This window comes from Chrysemys picta, chromosome 11 (assembly GCF_011386835.1).
Source record: "Chrysemys picta bellii isolate R12L10 chromosome 11, ASM1138683v2, whole genome shotgun sequence".
NCBI classification, from domain to species: domain Eukaryota; kingdom Metazoa; phylum Chordata; order Testudines; family Emydidae; genus Chrysemys; species Chrysemys picta.
In genome coordinates, this window is record NC_088801.1 from 51487062 (window position 1) to 51505239 (window position 18178).

General features: G+C 38.5%; 1 protein-coding gene across 1 annotated transcript in view; it reads left to right on the forward strand.

Moving 5' to 3' along the window:
- Positions 1-18178, forward strand: part of MFSD6 (major facilitator superfamily domain containing 6) — a 42795-nt gene that overhangs the window by 13585 nt on the left and 11032 nt on the right. The window contains 3 exon segments of the mRNA XM_008179236.4: positions 276-1558; positions 1561-1849; positions 10856-10953. Of these exon segments, the coding sequence (XP_008177458.2) occupies positions 331-1558; positions 1561-1849; positions 10856-10953 (1615 nt within the window). The 5' untranslated portion in view covers positions 276-330.

Consider the following 18178-nt stretch of genomic DNA (forward strand, 5'->3'; position numbering starts at 1 on the left):
AACTGCTACTGGAAGATAAGTTGCTATAGTAGTGGCAGTGGCAGTCACTAAATCCACTTTTCATGATTGCCAGTATTGTCTATCATTATCAAAGTGAATTAACAGTTGAATACAATGTTTTTCTTTCCTCCGCTCCTGAGGTATTTATGGGCAAGGCATGTAAGTAATAAAAAGAGGCTCTCTTTCTTTTATTCCTTAGTGCCTGACCTTCCATGATTGCACCCTTCTTTCTCTGTGTTGTGCTTTAACCGTAGTCTATTTTATTTGCCCTACAGGATAGCTGCAGTCATTGTGGAGAGTGTGTTGAGTATCGGATGCTTGTGGTGAGCTATGGCGGCTGACGATAAAGTTGCCATTTTAACTGATGATGAAGAAGAGCAGAAGAGAAAGTATGTGCTTGCTGATCCTTTCAATGGAATTTCCAAGGAGCAAGATCTCCAGCCCCAAAATGAAACCCCTTCAACTGAGACCACCACTATCCCTGACGAGGAGCTAGACTGGTTAGAAAGGCACTGTGTCAAAATAAACAATGATCTTCTGATCTCCAAGGTCTTTTATTTTTTCTTTTATTCTGCATATGGCTCCCTTTACCCATTGCTTCCTGTGTATTATAAGCAGCTGGGCATGTCGGCTAGTCAGAGTGGACTTCTGGTGGGCATTAGGTACTTTATTGAATTCTGCAGTGCTCCTTTCTGGGGAGTGGTGGCAGATCGCTTTAAAAAAGGGAAAGTTGTCCTTCTCTTTTCGCTTTTATGTTGGATTTTATTTAACCTGGGGATTGGATTTGTTAGACCAGCTACCTTAAGATGTGTACCAAAGGTCCCTCCACCACCACATCCTTCCAATGCCAGCCACCTTTTAACATCGCTGCCGCAAAATGCCACCATTTCTTCTCTGCTAACTACAGCTAGTGCTATGTTACAGAAGGGTCGTGGGAAGCGGGACCTGTTAACTAACAGTCCCCCAACTTTGGAATTGTTTCCATTTTCTGCTCAGACCAGAAATGGAGACCTTGCCTTGGATAACAACAATACAAATTTTATTTTAAAGAATACCACCACTAACCCAGGACTGCCAGGAAATATGACCCACCCTACACCACCACCTGTTGTCACCACAAAACCAGTATCTTTTGACCACGTCATGCTGGTTTATGATCATCAAGAAGTAGAAGCTATCTTTCTACTCATTCTCTTAGTTGTTATTATAGGAGAGTTTTTCAGTGCCTCATCTGTTACCATTGTGGACACCGTGACTCTCCAATATCTTGGCAAACACAGGGACCGCTATGGCTTGCAACGGATGTGGGGCTCTCTGGGCTGGGGACTGGCCATGCTATCGGTGGGAATTGGTATAGACTATACCCGTATAGAAGTGATCATCGAAGGTCTGGGGTGCAAAGCTCCTGAGTACAAGAACTACAGGATTGTTTTCATAGTCTTTGGTGTACTGATGTCAATGGCGCTTATTGTGGCCACCCAGTTCAGATTCCATTATAACCACTACAAAGAAGATGAAAACAAGAGGAAGGAAGTAGAGATCCCACAAGTGGATGGAAATGCTCCACTGAATCCTCTGATGACACCCCCAGCAGCATAAGCCAGTCTCAGTCATTCAGTTTTTGGGACCTGATAAAGCTTCTTTGCAGTATACAGTATGGGTCTGTGCTGTTCGTGGCTTGGTTTATGGGGTTTGGGTATGGGTTTGTGTTCACCTTTCTCTACTGGCACTTGGAAGACCTAAATGGCACTACCACCCTCTTTGGAGTCTGTTCTGTCTTGAGCCACGTGTCTGAGCTGACTGCCTACTTCTTTAGCCACAAGTTGATTGAACTGATTGGTCACATCAGGTAAGCGAATGACAATAATCACTAAAGAACTGTGGACGTGTTAGTGGAGCTAAGTGTGTAGAGTATTAAATTGAGTTAGCTTCACGTTTCTCTATTTTAAAGAGTCTCCTCCTGTGAATCTGTTTTTTGACTATATTTGTGCTGCTTATAAATGAGACTTCTTTTAAGTTGTGCTCTTCCTGGCTGAGCTGGACCAAGAATGGTTCTGCCTGGAGCTTATACCCTCCCCCAGTCCTGCAGATAAGTGGGATATTTAGGCCACCTCACTTATCTCTTAACTGTTGGAGAACACCATCTGTGAAGATGTCAGTATTTGCCAGCACCATCCCTAGAAGTATTTCAGGGAGTGATATTGTATTGGTGCTAGAACACCGTACATCCAGAAATAGTATAGTCTGTCTGATACATCAGGCAAGGTAGGAGTTCAGTGCAATAGAAACAGAAGAGATAATATAAAGATCCATGTAGCATTTACCCAATATTAAAAAAAAAAAAAATGCTAGAAACTGGTGAAAGTTTACTATGAATTTTTTCTAGCAAGCCTTATTTTTAATGTGATCCTTTCCCCCCAATCTTTCAAATTCCTAATGTGACACAGTGAATCTGTAATATATTCCAGTGCTATAACTTTATATTACAAAAATGTATATAAATACCTTGAATACATTCTCTAGAGAATGGAACTAGGTTACAGTCTCTGAATTGCAGCACTCTGTTTTACTGTGGATTTAAACAGTGAGGCAACACTTCTCCAAAACCACTCTTGCCCCTTATTTTAAAGATCTCTGTCCTGACCTGCGTACACTCAGATACATGACTGCCTGATGATGAAGTAAATGTTCATTTTAAACATGTATATAATGTAACTTATTCATAACACCCAAAATGTTTTCTCAGCACTTTAGTGATATTTGGCAGTTTAACTTTGAAAGGGTTACTTTAAAGTGCATCCTCAATGATTTTGCTTCAAAACTCCATGATTTGTTTGAACAACCATCTATTCTGGGCTTTATCTTAGTCTGTAATATTATAACATCTCACGGTGGTCCCCTAAACAGAGGCAAAGCATGTTTTCACAGAACTGTATATGTAGTCTTGTTCCCATATCCTCTCCCAATACACCTGAGGATCTGTTATCTAGATGTCAGTGCATTTTCAACCATATGGGTCATTCAGGTTTTTTTCTGCATCCTGTCCTGTTTGTTTTCGGTGAGTTGATCTCACTGTTGTTTCTTTTGACCTCAGTCAAAGGTATGTTTCAAGTGATCTCTCAAGTTACTGTGCCTGGCACATGGGATATCAAATTTTATACCAAGTAGTCTTTAGGCTTTTAATTAATCTAGATCCATTATTTTAAGCAAACCAATATACATTTTTCTGTGCTGATGTTCTCTCCCTTCCCGTCGCTTGTTTTTATTGGTGAAGCAGGAGTTGTCATATTTTCATATCTTTCTTCCATTTAAGCGGGTTGCATAATAAGGATAAATAGCTTTCATAACTTTAAATTTTAAACATAATTAGTTTGACAAAATTTACTGGCCCTCTGCAGGCAAAAGAAAAAAGAAGAGTGTAATTTAATAGCAAAAGATGCTTTTAATTTTCAGCTCATAGACCATGCTGAAACCTTGAGACAGTCTCTACACCTGCAGCATGAAAATGTCTTGTTTGGCATACTAAATTTTGCTTTCCTCCTCTCATATGAAGTGTATTGAATATTAGCTTTGTTATGTGACAGGCACTAGATGGATTGCAGTCTAAAAAGATATGTATTTCTCCTCTGACATTTAGTGTCTGTTGGAAAAAGAAACATAAATAATCTGGTGGAGTTATGAGGCACTATGTTTTGACAAGAGGTCTTGTGCCAGATGTGTGAATGTAGTATATTCATTACTGGATCTAGATGCATTTGGATGGAGAAGGGAAGTGGAAGGAGTGATCATGGAAGGGAAAGCTTTCTTTTTAAGTAAAAGATTAGATTCAAGAATTATTTATTTGACAGTCCATGGCTAAATTCTATATACTGGAGGTTTTGGTAATGACATGGCCTAGGTAAGAGATACATATGTAGCACCTGATGTCACCAGAAAGTACTCCTTGATAGAGCTGAAGCCCTGAAATTTACATGTGTATATTGACTATAAAGGTATATAAATGAACAAGAGATAATAATTAATCTTGTCTGTTTGTGTGTATGCAATGTAATTGTGGAGATAATCTGGACCTGGGACTTACTCATGTTAAATGCATAATTTTCTTTTAGGGTCACAGTGACATTGAGAAATGTATAATAATCATGGAAAGAACTGTCATTAGCAGACCATAATCAAAATGGTTTTAAATCTGGGTATGATACAATCGCTGAACAGGAGACTGCCAGTTTTGACTTATATCTCCTACATGCAAAATTCTTTGGAATCTACAATTCCATAGCTCCTGGCTGCCTAGAGTACCTTTAAACACTGCTTTTTTCATTAACCTTTGATGTTTATAATCATGATATCAATAGGAGTTAGTTTACACAACACTAATTATAAAGCTCTGTAGTATAATGCTCCCGTGCAACTTTGGGAGTTAAGATAAACTCTTAACATGAGATCTAATTCCCCCTCTTAATATTTTTCTTTATACTGCAGTAGAACCCACAATGTGCTATATATTGTACGCACATATATAGGAAGAAATTCCCTGCCCTAAAGACCTTAAAGCCTCTAAAAACATGTATGGGGAGGAGGAGCTAAAATATACAAGCAAAGTGGTCAGCGCAGTCAGTCATAGGGCTACATCAAGTTACTTCCATTTTCTGGTGTTTTCAAAATGTGCTTGATTATAGTACAAAAACTTAGGTTTAGTCCTTTTTCTTTCATGTGTGGTTTAAGTAGGAAAGAGAAATGGCAGGATTGTGGAAGTAAGACGGTAAAATGGACAAGAATGGAGCTGTAGACCTTGCTGCTTTTGCTCTACATTTCCCATATTAAGAATTTCTTTTTAAAAAGAAATTCCATCTCTTCTAAACTTAGATGGATATTGGGCAGAGTGTATTGCATCACTCGGCCTAAATTGCTTAGATACTAACAGTAGCTAGTGTCAATTTAATACATGTCCCTTTATAACCACAGCCAGAACAATGAATGTAAATTAACTGTTGGTCCTATTCTTTTCATATTTTAGTATTATCTAATACTTATTTATATTTTAGTCATAGCAACTTGCAAACTGTCCGCCCCAGATGCTATCTTTCTCCTCTAGCTCTTTGAACTTTGCAAAATAATGTACACTCTTGGTCCACTGCATTAAAGCCTCTTCTCCCAAAAAGTGAAAACAAACTGGCAAAGGTGAGGAGTTAATGATCCCGTATGTGATCCCCTTTGCATTATACACATTGACTGGTATGACTGGTTTATTTTATTTTACTTTATTTTAAGGTTACTCCACCTATTAATAAAATGAGTAGCATTAGCTTTCAACTACACTAATGCATTAGGGATGTTTAATGTATCTTATGGGGAAAACAGGGATAACCAGACGAGACCAGGGCTGTATGTTGTACATCTGTATAACTTTTTTAATGGCCCAAAACAGAATGTGAACAATTTTGGCATATACAGGGTTAAGTGTCTCCAGAAACTGTGCTGTAAGGTCTCATATAATAGTGGGCGGGGAAAGGTTCCTCCCACTCCACACCCAGCCCTGAAGACTTCCTAGGTCTGTTGTGAAAGAAATGACTATGACTTTTCTGTTACGGTGTGGAAAGGTCACAGCAGAAGTTTTTATCTTCCTTTAACTCCTACTACTAGCAAAGAAGTACACTGATGTCTACGTATTCTTCCTCCCATTCTAAAGAATAGAAGTTCTTGCTGTAATTTTTCTGATAGCTTAGTACTAATACCTTCACTATCCCTTCTGCCTGAGTTTTTGGAGACAGGCACAGGCTTGATTCTTGTAATCACAAGCTCTGATACAGATAAATAGGGGGGGAAATGTATTGGCACTTTTCGCAGTAAGCTGTGCTTAGGTAGATCTGGGAGCTAGCTAAGCAAACACTTGTCTCCTCTCAGCTACTCACACAACTGTCATCCACCAGTATCCTGAAACTGCTGATTCCAGCATTCCAGGCTCAAACCCCTATGTGAGCTCTGAGTAGATCTGGGAGGGTAACTGATTTTTTGATTTGATGGAGGTTCTGAAAAATCAAAAATAATTGATTTGGGTTGAACTGAATCTTGAAAAAGTTCATTTTGGATTTGTTTCTGAGTTGGGATTCAAACCTGGGTTTCCCTCTATCACAGGTGAGTGTCCAAACCACTGGGTTAAAGACTACAAGAGGGGGGCAGTGGTGGCATCACCCATCTCCATCTGCCTCCTCCTCTGTGACGGGCCGAAACTATTCATGACAAATTTGCATATAGTTTTAGGTCCACCGGAGCTTCATTTTTCAGCAAATAAACTATTCATCTGAAAAATGTTGCCCAACTCTAGCTCTGAGACACACAGCAGGTTCACATATCACTGTACTGATACTCCAATTATGTTGTAAACATTTTAGAGATTACCATAGCGCTTTGTGCACAATTCAATGCCAGCGAAGTAGTTATAAGGCTATCCATGCAACCAGAAAGTTGTTAAAACAGTGTTAATAGTATTTGTACTTCATATCTAGTGCCTTCCACTTCTGTCTCTGGGTATCTCAAAGCATTTTATAAAGGTGGGCAGTATTCAGATGGACAAAAGAGGTATTTGGAAGTTAAATAACTTGCCCAGTACAACAGAACAAATCCATGTCAGAGCTAGCCTTAGCACTCAGATGTCCTTATTCCAAGTCTCCTTCGTTAACCCTTATACCATGCTATTTGTCACTCTCCCCCTTTCTCTTCAGCAAATTGAGGTTTTGTGACTTAATTGAGTGATTACTCAGGTTAAGAAGAAGCATATGAATGCGTTTCCTTGGCATGTTCTCTGATGAAGAGGTATGTAGGTAGTGGTGGGGTGGGTATTTTGCAGGATGTCTTGCTGAGAGTTCTGTGCTATGTTGCACTGAAATTCTGCTTCCTTTTTAAAAAGCATTTTTTTTCATAAAGAAGCAGACAATAGAAAGGTAAATGACTTACAGCTTTTATATGTTTCCAAATTTCACATGCTTCACAGGATCTCGAATGGAATTATGCAGTCTTACAATTTGTCAAACCTGCAAGACAAACCAATACAAAACCAGACAATAACACACAGACATAACATGTCAGGGTGGGGTTAACAGTAAAAAGCTAGGAGATGATCTACATGAATAGGGAGAGGAGAGGGGTAGGGAAAAAGAGGTTAGGTGGAATGAAGGTCTGGCATTCTTTGAACCATCTCAATATTTTATGTCTAAATGTATCTAGAGAAGGGGTCCACATTTCTTCAAATTGAGATAATTGCTCTCTCTGGCAACGAGCACTTCTTTCTTGGTTGCTAACTCAGACAGTTCTGAATACCACTGCTCTATTCTGGGCATAAGCCTACTCTTCCAGTTGCTTCCTAGTTTTTCTATGCTGGCACTTAGCTATTTTGTCTGCATGTCATATGGAGGGTAGGAAGTTTAAAGCATCAGGGCCAGATTTTCAAAATAGCTCTCATTTAGACACCTAAATTAAGTGGACAGATTTTCAAAATTGTTTAGCACCCATTGTTCTCCTGGGGAGCAGTTGGGTGATGACTAGAGTTGGGCAAAAAATTTCATGTGTACAGTTTATTCACTGAAAAATGCAATTTTAGTTGACCAGAAACTATTAGTAAATTTGACAGAAATTTGCCAAATAGTTTTGATCCCCATCTTCCCCCCCCCCCCCCCCCCACAGGCATTATATGCCATTCAGAAAATGACAGGAGGAGGTGGTGGTGGTGTACTATAAATTGTCACTGTGAATGACAATGAATAGTCATTGGGCCAGGGAAAGAGCATGAGAATGACTCTATAGACTTGTGGTAAGGGTCCTCACCTAGGATGTGGGAGGTCTCAAGTCAAGTCCCTGCTCCACATCAGGCAGAGAGAGCAATTGAACGTGGGTCTCCCACATCCCAGATGAGTGTCCTAACCACTGGACTAAAAGTTTTATAAGGAGGGCAGTGGCTCCTCCATATATTTTTGTAAATCTAGCCCTTTACTACTGCCCAAAATGGATTTTTTTTCCAGTTTGAAATTTTTCAATTTTGGTTAATTTTTTCATAACTGTCAGTGAACAGAAAAATCAAATATTTGCCCAGCTCTTCTAAGGAGCTGTGTCCTAAGATATGAAAGATCATGGAAAGATGAGAAAAATCAAACAAGCAGTTGCTCAGGGGTTATGATGAGGGCTCCCTAAGTACTTACTAGCTCCTGAATTCAATGGCTCAGCCCTTCTAAAAATCAGGCCACTTTTAATTAGGTGCTTAAACTTTTGACACTCAAATGTGATCATTTTGGGTTCGATTTATAAATATCTAGCTGAACATTCTGAAAGACAAGTAAACAGGAGAACTCTGTCCGTATTCCTTACTTGATTTTTTGCTTCTGAGCTAATGGAGGCTGGCAGAAAGGAAGAGAAACTGGTGAGGAGGGATATGAAAAGTGTGCTTCCTGAATAGGGCCATTTTTCTCTTTGGGAGAAAGTTGGCAAGAAATTGTATGCACAGGAGTCAATCAGGGAAAAGAAGTGAAGTTGTTGAACAGAAAGATGGTAGAGATGAATGGATGAAAGGAACAAATTTGTTATAGCTCTTGTTCACTACAGATTTAATCTCCCTATCCACTTTGCCTGTTAATATCCGGCCTTGCCATTGCTCCCCATTTTCTGCTCTAAGTGGTGATCCAGTGTCACTATCCTGGCAACACACATCGGCTATGGACCCCCTCCAACCCCCTGCCACACCTGTGGAAGCAGAGAGTCTGGAGCTGGCCTGTTGGGGTGTCTGGTAAGACTTTCTGCAAAAATACATGAATTACTATAAGGTATAAAATATTACAAACTTTGCAAATCTGGGCATTATTGCAGAAAGCACAGGCTTACCTGATCCCAGTAGGCTGGCTCCAGTGTAGTTATGTTTGGGTAGTGATATCAAAAGCATAGTACATGCTGTGGCATTTGTCTGAGTGGAAGCCAGAAAGACTGAACATCATGGGACCATGGTAAATTGAATTAAATGACAATTAAATTACTTTGCTAAGAGTGCATAGTGAGTTCGAGGCTGTGGAAGAAATAAAGCCCTGATATTCAGAGACTCAGGCCTGTGCCTTAACCCCCAGGCCAACCTTTCCTTTTGAATTTTCCTGTGGGTCAATCCTGAGTAGCCCTCGTACCCTGGTTATTTAAGAGGTGCAGTGCATCATTCGAAGATTAGTTTTGTTTTGGTTTTTTTTTTAACATCTGTGGGTCCACCTTGAATGTTCTGCAGTCGCTCCCACTTGGAACAGGTCCACTAGAAACCTGCAAGTTGAATAACAAGATATTTTACAAAACACCTGAGTGCAGATCAGTAAATACTGCAGTCTCATCTTTGCCCTGTAGGGAGATGTAATAATCAGGGTGCTAAAAGAGTGGTTGAAATCAAGAGCCAAAAATAACCTTTTTTTTTTTTTTTTTTTTAAATCAGAAAAGGTTATTGTAAAGTTAGGTGAACCTGGTACCTGTCAAATGCAAACCAGGGAGGAAATTAATGTTACCCCTGTATGTATGGGTGAAAGGTATGGGGGTTTAGTCACGTTCCTCTTACTTTCTGATTTTAGAGATTGCATTTCCAGTCAGTGATAGACAACAAGGGAAAGTGACTTGTCACTAATTTAAACTAATTTAGTCTGTTATCCAAATCTACCTCTTTCCCTGGTCCTGGAAAAGAGATGATTTATCTCCGCCTACTAGAATATTTCCTTTTTAGAGCCACAGGAAAGATATAATGTACAACAAAGGTTGCTTCTAGTAATGACAGTTTAGCTTGGTGAGGAAGAAGCAATTGGGTTGAAGCCTGAAGTCAGGAAAGGAGAGAAAACGTTTGGTTAAATAGTGTGAGAAAATCAACTGGGAAAACTAGGCTTGAGCTTTCTGGTCAACAGTTATTTTAAAACCTGACTCTTAACCTCTTGCTTCCAAACTGGATTGTCCTGTTGAAAACAAGACCGGTGACAACAGTAATGTTGTCACTACATGGAGTATTTATTGTTTTTTGTGGAAGAGTGCATATTTCAGAGAAGTAGTGAACTGGATGCAACTCCTGTAATGCTAACTTTACATCAGCATGGATGAAATAAATTCCTATAATAATATGGATCTATACTCATCTTAAACGGTACGGCTCTGTTACTAATTACAGGACATCATGATGTCTGAATCATTGAGGCATTTAAAAAGGCTGGTGTCAGGTGTGATGGAAACCATATTCTCTCTAAAATATAATGCAATAGGACATTGCATAAAATTAAAATAGACACTACACCTCTACCTCGATATAATGCTACCCGATATAACACGAATTCGGATATAACGCGGTAAAGCAGTGCTCCGGGGGCGGGGGGAGGCTGCGCACTCTGGTGGATCAAAGCAAGTTCAATATAACGCGGTTTCACCTATAATGCGGTAAGATTTTTTGGCTCCCCGAGGACAGCGTTATATCGAGGTAGAGGTGTACCTAGTCAGAAGCTCAGAGGGTCTGTTAACCCTAGACAGAAACATCCCTCTACTTAGGATTAATTTGTTTTCCATTAGTGGTTTGAAAAGAATTCTCCTGGGGTTTTGTTTAAATTTAATCAATCACATTTTTATTTTTAACTTGGAACAAGTTTAACTGCATGCCTGCAGAGCAGGAAGAGGTTCCGTTTGGGTGTGGGATCTTTGTAAAGGAAGATTTTTGAGTAAGAAATTGTTGTGTGAGCACACACTTCCTTGCGCTGCATTTCGCTTTCTTATTAGGATTTAGAAAGCAATCAGGTGTATTTATGGTACCATACAAGACATGGAAACTGCAAACCTCTATGACTGTTTTTTTTCCCCTTCCTCCTTTTAGAGTGCTCTATATTGGCCTTGCCTGTAATACAGCTCGCTACATTTATATCTCCTATTTGGAAAATGCCTGGACTGTTCTCCCTATGGAAGTACTTCAAGGTAAGATGATGCAGTTATGATCTTGTAGTTTAAAGCGAGCCATTTAATTATTCATGTTGCCATCTGAGCTGTGATTAAGAGAAAGTCCAGTAGCTCTTTGCTTCTGACTATAAATATCCCCAAAGACTTTATGGTCTCATAAATTTTTACAGTGGTTGTCATGGAAAAGGTTTGACGTCAGGAGGTTGGTTCTGCATTTGATCTGCACACTGTTCTGTTTGTTGATCCAAACAGATCTGCTTGAGATCAACACACCCTATAACTAAACAAAGAGACAGAAGCATGGGTTGAATACACACCTGCGCATGCTGCTTGGTTGCTGAGGTTCTTAAGCTTCTTTATATCTATTAAATGCAAAAATCTACATGGTTGAAAGACAATAGTTAAAAAGAATGGATTTATGCTTGTGCTGACTTTTTTTTTTTTTAAATGCCCTAGCCACCAAAGAAAATGTTCTGGAACGTTCTGTCTGTTAAAATTTTCTGCAATTGTTTTTCTGTGGCGTTCTGTGATTTATAGCTTAGGCTATTGTAACCTGACAGGAACTTAGGTTTCAACAAAGCCCTGTATGTGCTTTCAAGACAAGGCAAGCCTTTTAGTTTTACTTTTTATTCAAATCAATTGCTTACAGGGCTGTTATTTTAAATTAGAGATATTAATGATGTGTGGTCTGTGCAGAAGCATCATTTTGAGTCCTACTGTCAGATGAAAATTAATATTTTTTTAAAAAAGACCTTAGCTGTGTTACTGAAAGCATACATTATTAGATTACTATAATTCAGATTTACTTTCTACCATTTATATTCTTAATTTACTGTGGCATGCAACACAGTTCACAGAACGATCACCCCCCCACCATATTACCATTTTTAAGGTGGTTCTAATCTGAGACCTAGATTACTTGACTCTCCCATTTAAAGTGAGCAACATCCGATGAGTCACTACAAGTTGTGGTGTTAATGAATCTTCTGTTTTGATCTAGTGCTTCTGGTTTCCAAATGTTTTTTTTTAATTATATACATCACATGAGCGCATTTTAATGTAATATTTCAAAATTGTTGATTTGATAAGTGTCTTATCACTATATGCTCTAACAGTATTTCCAATGCCTAATGACATTTCTGTAGAATTATATACTTACCAGAACTGATAGAGTAAAATATGGCAAACTTGTGCTGTTTATTACCTAGGGTGGGATTTGACATTTGTGATGCCTGACGTTCTCTATGTAAAACTGTTTCATTTATTGGTCTCTGATTGTCAAATCAAAGTAAATGAAATACTTGTATGTAATGGTGGATAAGTTAATTTTAAAGAAGATTAAATATTTAATTAACATAAAATTAGAAATTTCTATTGAATTTCTAGATAAGAATTCAAGACCACCGCATGGCATGGAGAGATTTCTGTGCAAACTGCATCTATTGATTGTAATTTTAACCATGCTACAATTTCATTGCTATCAGTGTATATAAATTGGTGAGAGCTGCTCCAAGCACGGCATCTTCTTAAGACAGAAAATGAGAGGAGTTTATTTTACACTTATTTCCTAATGAAAGAGTTTGGAAACTATAAGCCTTGTTTATTCACATATGCACGGTTATATGAAAATAAGGGGTTGGATTAACTCTTAAATTGCTAGAAGTGTCAACGCTGCCTGCCAAATGAGTGCCTATGAGGTGTAAATGCAATGCTGCATGTGTTAATTCTCCAAACATGCAAGGACATGAGTTAATGTAACCTGTCTTCAATTCTTGTCAGGTTACAGTAGAGCATTCAGTAGCCTAAATTATAAGTTCAGAAAGCCACTGAAAACTTTAACAGAGACAGGATGTTCCAGAACATTTTCCTTGGTAGCTAGAGATTTAAAAAAGTGAATACAAGCATAAATCCACCCTTCTTAACTGCTGTCTTTCAAACATGTTGACTTTTTGCATTTAATAGATATAAAGAAGCTTAAGAGCCTCATCAATCACTTTTCTGTCTCAATACAGTGACTGTAGTTTTAACACTAAAATACTCAGGCCATGTCTGTTTCAAAACAATGGGCTGAACTCTGTTCTGGCAAAGAATTTTTCCCAGTATAAAATTACCTCATCTGTCAAATAGCAGCCATTCTAAATTGGCCAGCTGGGTGATGAGCCTAGTGACCTGAAAATATCAATTTTAAAGATATGGAGCTGTTACAAAGTGGCAACTGGCTAAAAAGCTCCAGAAATGAGTACCAGGACCAATCTTGCTTTCTTTTTGCACCTGAAGCTCCAGTTTAAGTTAGCAAAGATGGTTACTTTTGTGGAGTAAATCACTTTGGGGAGGGAGGGGTGGTTTGTTCACCACAGTTTTATTAGACTCTGCCAGTTTTTTGGATAGGCTATGATACTAAAATCTTTTCCTTTTACACAATCCCAGTGCGTTTGAAAGCTCTTTATTTAGGCGCTGACCATCTGGTTATATAAAGGTTATGATTTGATTGTGACTCTTCAAGGACACAACAATGCACAGTTGTTCTGATCTGAGAAACAATGCCAGATTTGTTCCAATAGAATAGTTAACTGACATAAAATGGAACAGTCCTCACAAGACAAGACCAGCCAAGACAGAGCAGGTCTCTTCATGTGCCTTCTGCAATAGAGCTTCCTTTGTACATCAGGATTGTGTAACAGTGGAATGGGGTCACAGAATCAATTTGTGGCTATTTTAAACAGCTAGATGGGAGAGTCAGAGTATATGTATCTGACTCCCCAAAGGGGAGAGGGGGATGTGGGTAATGAATAAAATATCTTTCCTTTTTTGTTTGGATGAATTACATCCAATAAAATATCCATGCTCTAAAGCTTAGTTTTCTAGAGGTGAGCATGAGTAGAAAACTTTGATGTAAATTGTTACTGTAGATCTTGTGTCCAAAGAGATGCCAGTGGCTAAAGCAAGATAATGTATTTGATTTTTGATTTATATTTCACATGGACAGTCTCTCTTGAAACACTTAACTAGTTCTAATCCAAACAGATTTCTTACTAGGGTTCGGTTTTAAAGTAGCTTGAAATTGCCAATGCTATATAGACGTCCATCGCAAAAACCAAATGATTTAGTAACACACAGAAAATAAAAAGCTAACTTCATCCTATTTGGCTCTAAAGGAGGGATTAGGTTCATTTTGAAGGGAGTTAAAAACACCAGGCATTTCTCTGGACCATATTGTTCTAGACTTGGGGTGTGTGTGCCTTTTTAGTATTGTAGCCTTTGTTTTCCTTACCAAATTAATTAGCATGGTATTCAAATTATTAAAAGTACACCAGAAATGTTTTGGATTTGCCAGGTTTTTAACTTGATGATTAATATTTTATTCTTTTTTTTTTTTGGAACTGACTGTCTGAATGCATTACATAAGCTTTTAAGTGATTTCCTTAATCAGCATGAGACATAGTTTTCTGAAAACTGAATCACCCTTGTTAGTTTACGCCTTTAAATTGGGGATCAAGAAGACAATAGTTACTTTCTACTTACAATGAAATCAATCAGGAATCTCATCATTCTGTAACCAGTAGGTTTATTCAATATTAGTACTTTTTAAATTATTTTGGACCCATGTGTACTGTATAAAGTAGTCTGAAAATCATTCAGCATGTCTAGCATAAGTTGTCTTTCAACAAGCTTCATGTGTTATAAGTAAGGACAGACTCACAATTCAAAAATTATTTCTAGATGTGTACTTAATCATGGTGTGTTCTATAATCTGCTGACTAACCCTCCATTACTAAGTTTCCTGAAGCTCCCAGATACTTTTGTTGTAAAGTATCTAAATCAGACTTTTTGCAGAGAGTGAAAAATAAACATAGAACTTTTTAGCCATCAAATAGGCTCCTGACCAGAAGATCAATTCCAGTATATTGCCATTCATTAAATGAATACTGTGGAATTTCGTATGTTAGTATGCAACCTACAGATTTGTTACTTTTATCTTATTTAATTTAGTTTATGTGGATGTTCAGTCTACACTGATCAGCAATTGCAGAACTGAACTGTCTCTCCCTGATGTTGGTTAATAAATCAGGTACATGGGACTGATCCTTGTTAGTTAAATCATCCATTCTCCAAACCATTTTTCTAAACTGGCAATTGGACAAATGCTAGCAATGGCTAGTCAGGGGATGAGCTGTGATTATATTTAATTCCACCCAACCTCGAAAAAATATCACCACCCAATCCATGAGGGTTTTTTAAAACCGAACCACAGTAAAATAGCTTCAGGTGTGTTCACCATGTAACTCTTTACAAAATTGCCGTTTTATTCTTGCCTCTTGCCCCAAAGTCAGGATTTCAAATTGAGGCTGCAGATAGCAACCTTCCCCTCTCCCTGCCAGCCGATGATTGGTTTTTTTATTTTTATTTTTTCTTGCTCCATGACATCTGACCACTATGTTCTGCCTTAGGCAAAATTGTCTCTGCATATTCTGTTTTTCCATGGTAAGAAAAAAAATAAAGGCACTCAAAATGTATTATAATTTGATTAGCCAAGAGTGCATCAAATGCATATGCATTATTTATATCTGAAAGGACCTCTACCACTGTTAGCAATGGAAACTGGTGATGTCTGACAGCCGGTGGGCAAAACTGTTTTGTAATGGCATGCTTAGTCAAAGCAGACTTACAACAGTGGGAGAAATCCTGTTGCGTCTGACTCAAAACAGCATAAGCAAAGCTTACTGTACCTTGCCTAACTCTGAGGAACCTCTGTGGTCTGTCAGCCAAGATCTCCCAAAGCCAAGTGCAAATGCAAAGTGAGTAGTGCCAAGAGTTTGGAAAGAATTGATTTTGAGATGGTTCTTAGAACATGCTTTTATTTTATTTTTTTTAAACAGTTTGATTTCCATAGTGGTATATCGGTGTACATATAAGGATTAGCCTTTGAACTCCTTCCAGTGTGGCAGTAATGTTAAGGCCTTTCTACATTTAAAACATATATCAGCATAACTGTGTCAGTCATGGGGTGTGAAAAAACCATACCCCCAACCGTAGAGCCAGACTGACAGCACCCCAGTGTAGATGCCGCTATGCCAACAGAAGAATGCTTCTGTTCGCATCGCTAACGTTGTTTAGGGAGGTGGTGTTCCTACCCTCGCAGAACTCCTTGTACTGTAGGTGTTCGCTGCGTCTAAACTACCAGGCTGTGCTGGCAGCTATAGCTATGCCTGCGCAGGCTCAGTATTGCAAACGTAGCCTAAGAAACATTAGGGGAGGGATAGCTCAGTGGTTTGAGCACTGGCCTACTAAACCCAGGGTTGTGAGTTCAATCCTTGAGGGGGTCACTTAGGGATCTGGGGCAAAATCAGTACTTGGTCCTGCTAGTGAAGGCAGGGGGCTGGACTTTGATGACCTTTCAAGGTCCATTGTAGGAGATGAGATATCTCCATTAATTTATTTAATTTAACATTGGCTCATAGCTTATGGGCAATCACATTGTCAGTCTTAGGGTTTGTGAAGCCCCCAGCTACTTTCATGAGGAAGAGGAGGAGGAGCTAATGACAGAAAGATGGGTTGTTGCTAGGGCTGTCCAGTGATTAAAAAAAATTAGTCGTGATTAATTGCGCTGTTTAATAATAGAATACCATTTATTTAAATATTTTTGGATGTTTTCTACATTTTCAAATATATTGATTTCAATTACAACATGGAATACGAAGTGTACAGTATTCACTTTATTTTTTATTAAAATGTTTGCACTGTAAAAAAACAAAAGAAATATTATTTTTCAATTCAACTAATAAAAGTACTGTAGTGCAATCTGTGTATCATGAGAGTTGAACTTACAAACGTGGAATTATGTACAAAAAATAACTGCATTCAAAAACAAAACAATGGAAAACTTTAGAGGCTACTCGGTCCTACTTCTTGTTCAGCTAATTGCTCAGACAAACAAGTTGATTACAATTTGCAGGAGATAATGCTGCCCGGTTCTTGTTTACAATGTCACCTGAAAGTGAAAACAGGTGATCACATGGCACTGTTCTAGCCAGCGTCGCAAGCAGGGCCGTCCTTAGGATTTATGGGGCCCTACGCAGTATTATTAAACTGGTGCCACTATGCCGGACAGCAGCCTGGGCTCGCAGCCCAGAGGGGTAGGGGGGAGGGACGAGGCAGCAAAGATACTAGGCTCCCCAGCCCACCTCTTCTGCCTGTGGCCCCACCCATACTCCACTCCTGCTCCGCCCCAGGCCCCGCCCTCTCCCCACTGTCTCCCTCCTCTCTTCCCACCCCCTTCCAGCCAAATCCCTGAACCCAAAGAAATTGCAGAAGAGTGTTTTTTTTAAAGAAAATGGAGGATGTTTTCCACTGCATGCCAGATGGTGAAGACTGCATATGCAGAAGGTACCTAATTAAAAGCACTAAACTTGGGAATAAAAAATGTCAGTTGCAGGTATTTTGATATGCCCTGAAGTTTGTCAGAGATTTATTTGCAAAAACTTTGTAGTAAGGGCAAGTCAGCTGTCTTGCTGCATACAACATTAAATATTATGGAATACATGATGCAGCTCTTCTCTGTTTTACATTTTCTTAATTAGTTTTTCTAAATTGATTTTATATTTTAAATGTACTTTTAAGCCTTCATAAAGTAATCAGTCCAGATTAGTACATACTTGACTCACTGAAACAAAGACATTATTTTAAATTAATCAGTCACAGAGGTTTAGTGTGTTCAAAACAATATTCATTGCTTTTAGAAAAAGGGAACACTAATTTTCTTTGTGTGAACTCCGTAACAATAGACGTGTTTATGAAATTTCACCAACTTTAAAAAATATGTTTCCAAAGATTTTAGGCATAACAAAGGATTTTATATCTTACTAAGTACTGATTTTGCTAGGGGGTTCTCTTAAAACTAGTTCATCAAATAGTCAGCAGTAAAGAAAGGGAAACTCATTTGTCCAGCTATCTGGAAGGAAAGGGGTGTTGTCCCTTTAAGGGCTCTTCAACAGAGTGGTGAAGGGAGATAGGGATGGACAGAAAGGACAGAAGACTTTGGAAGCAAGTTTTGTGTACTATAGTAATTAAAATTAAAATGTGTATTTTAGATAAGGGTGGTCCTTTGAAGGATTTATTTCAAAAACTATGTCTGAAGATCCAAGCATTTAAGGCTAAAGATGAATACGGAGATTGTACATCTAATAATCTATGCAAGAATTTTTTTAGAGATGTGATTTTTATAATCTTCAGTAATCTTCTAATG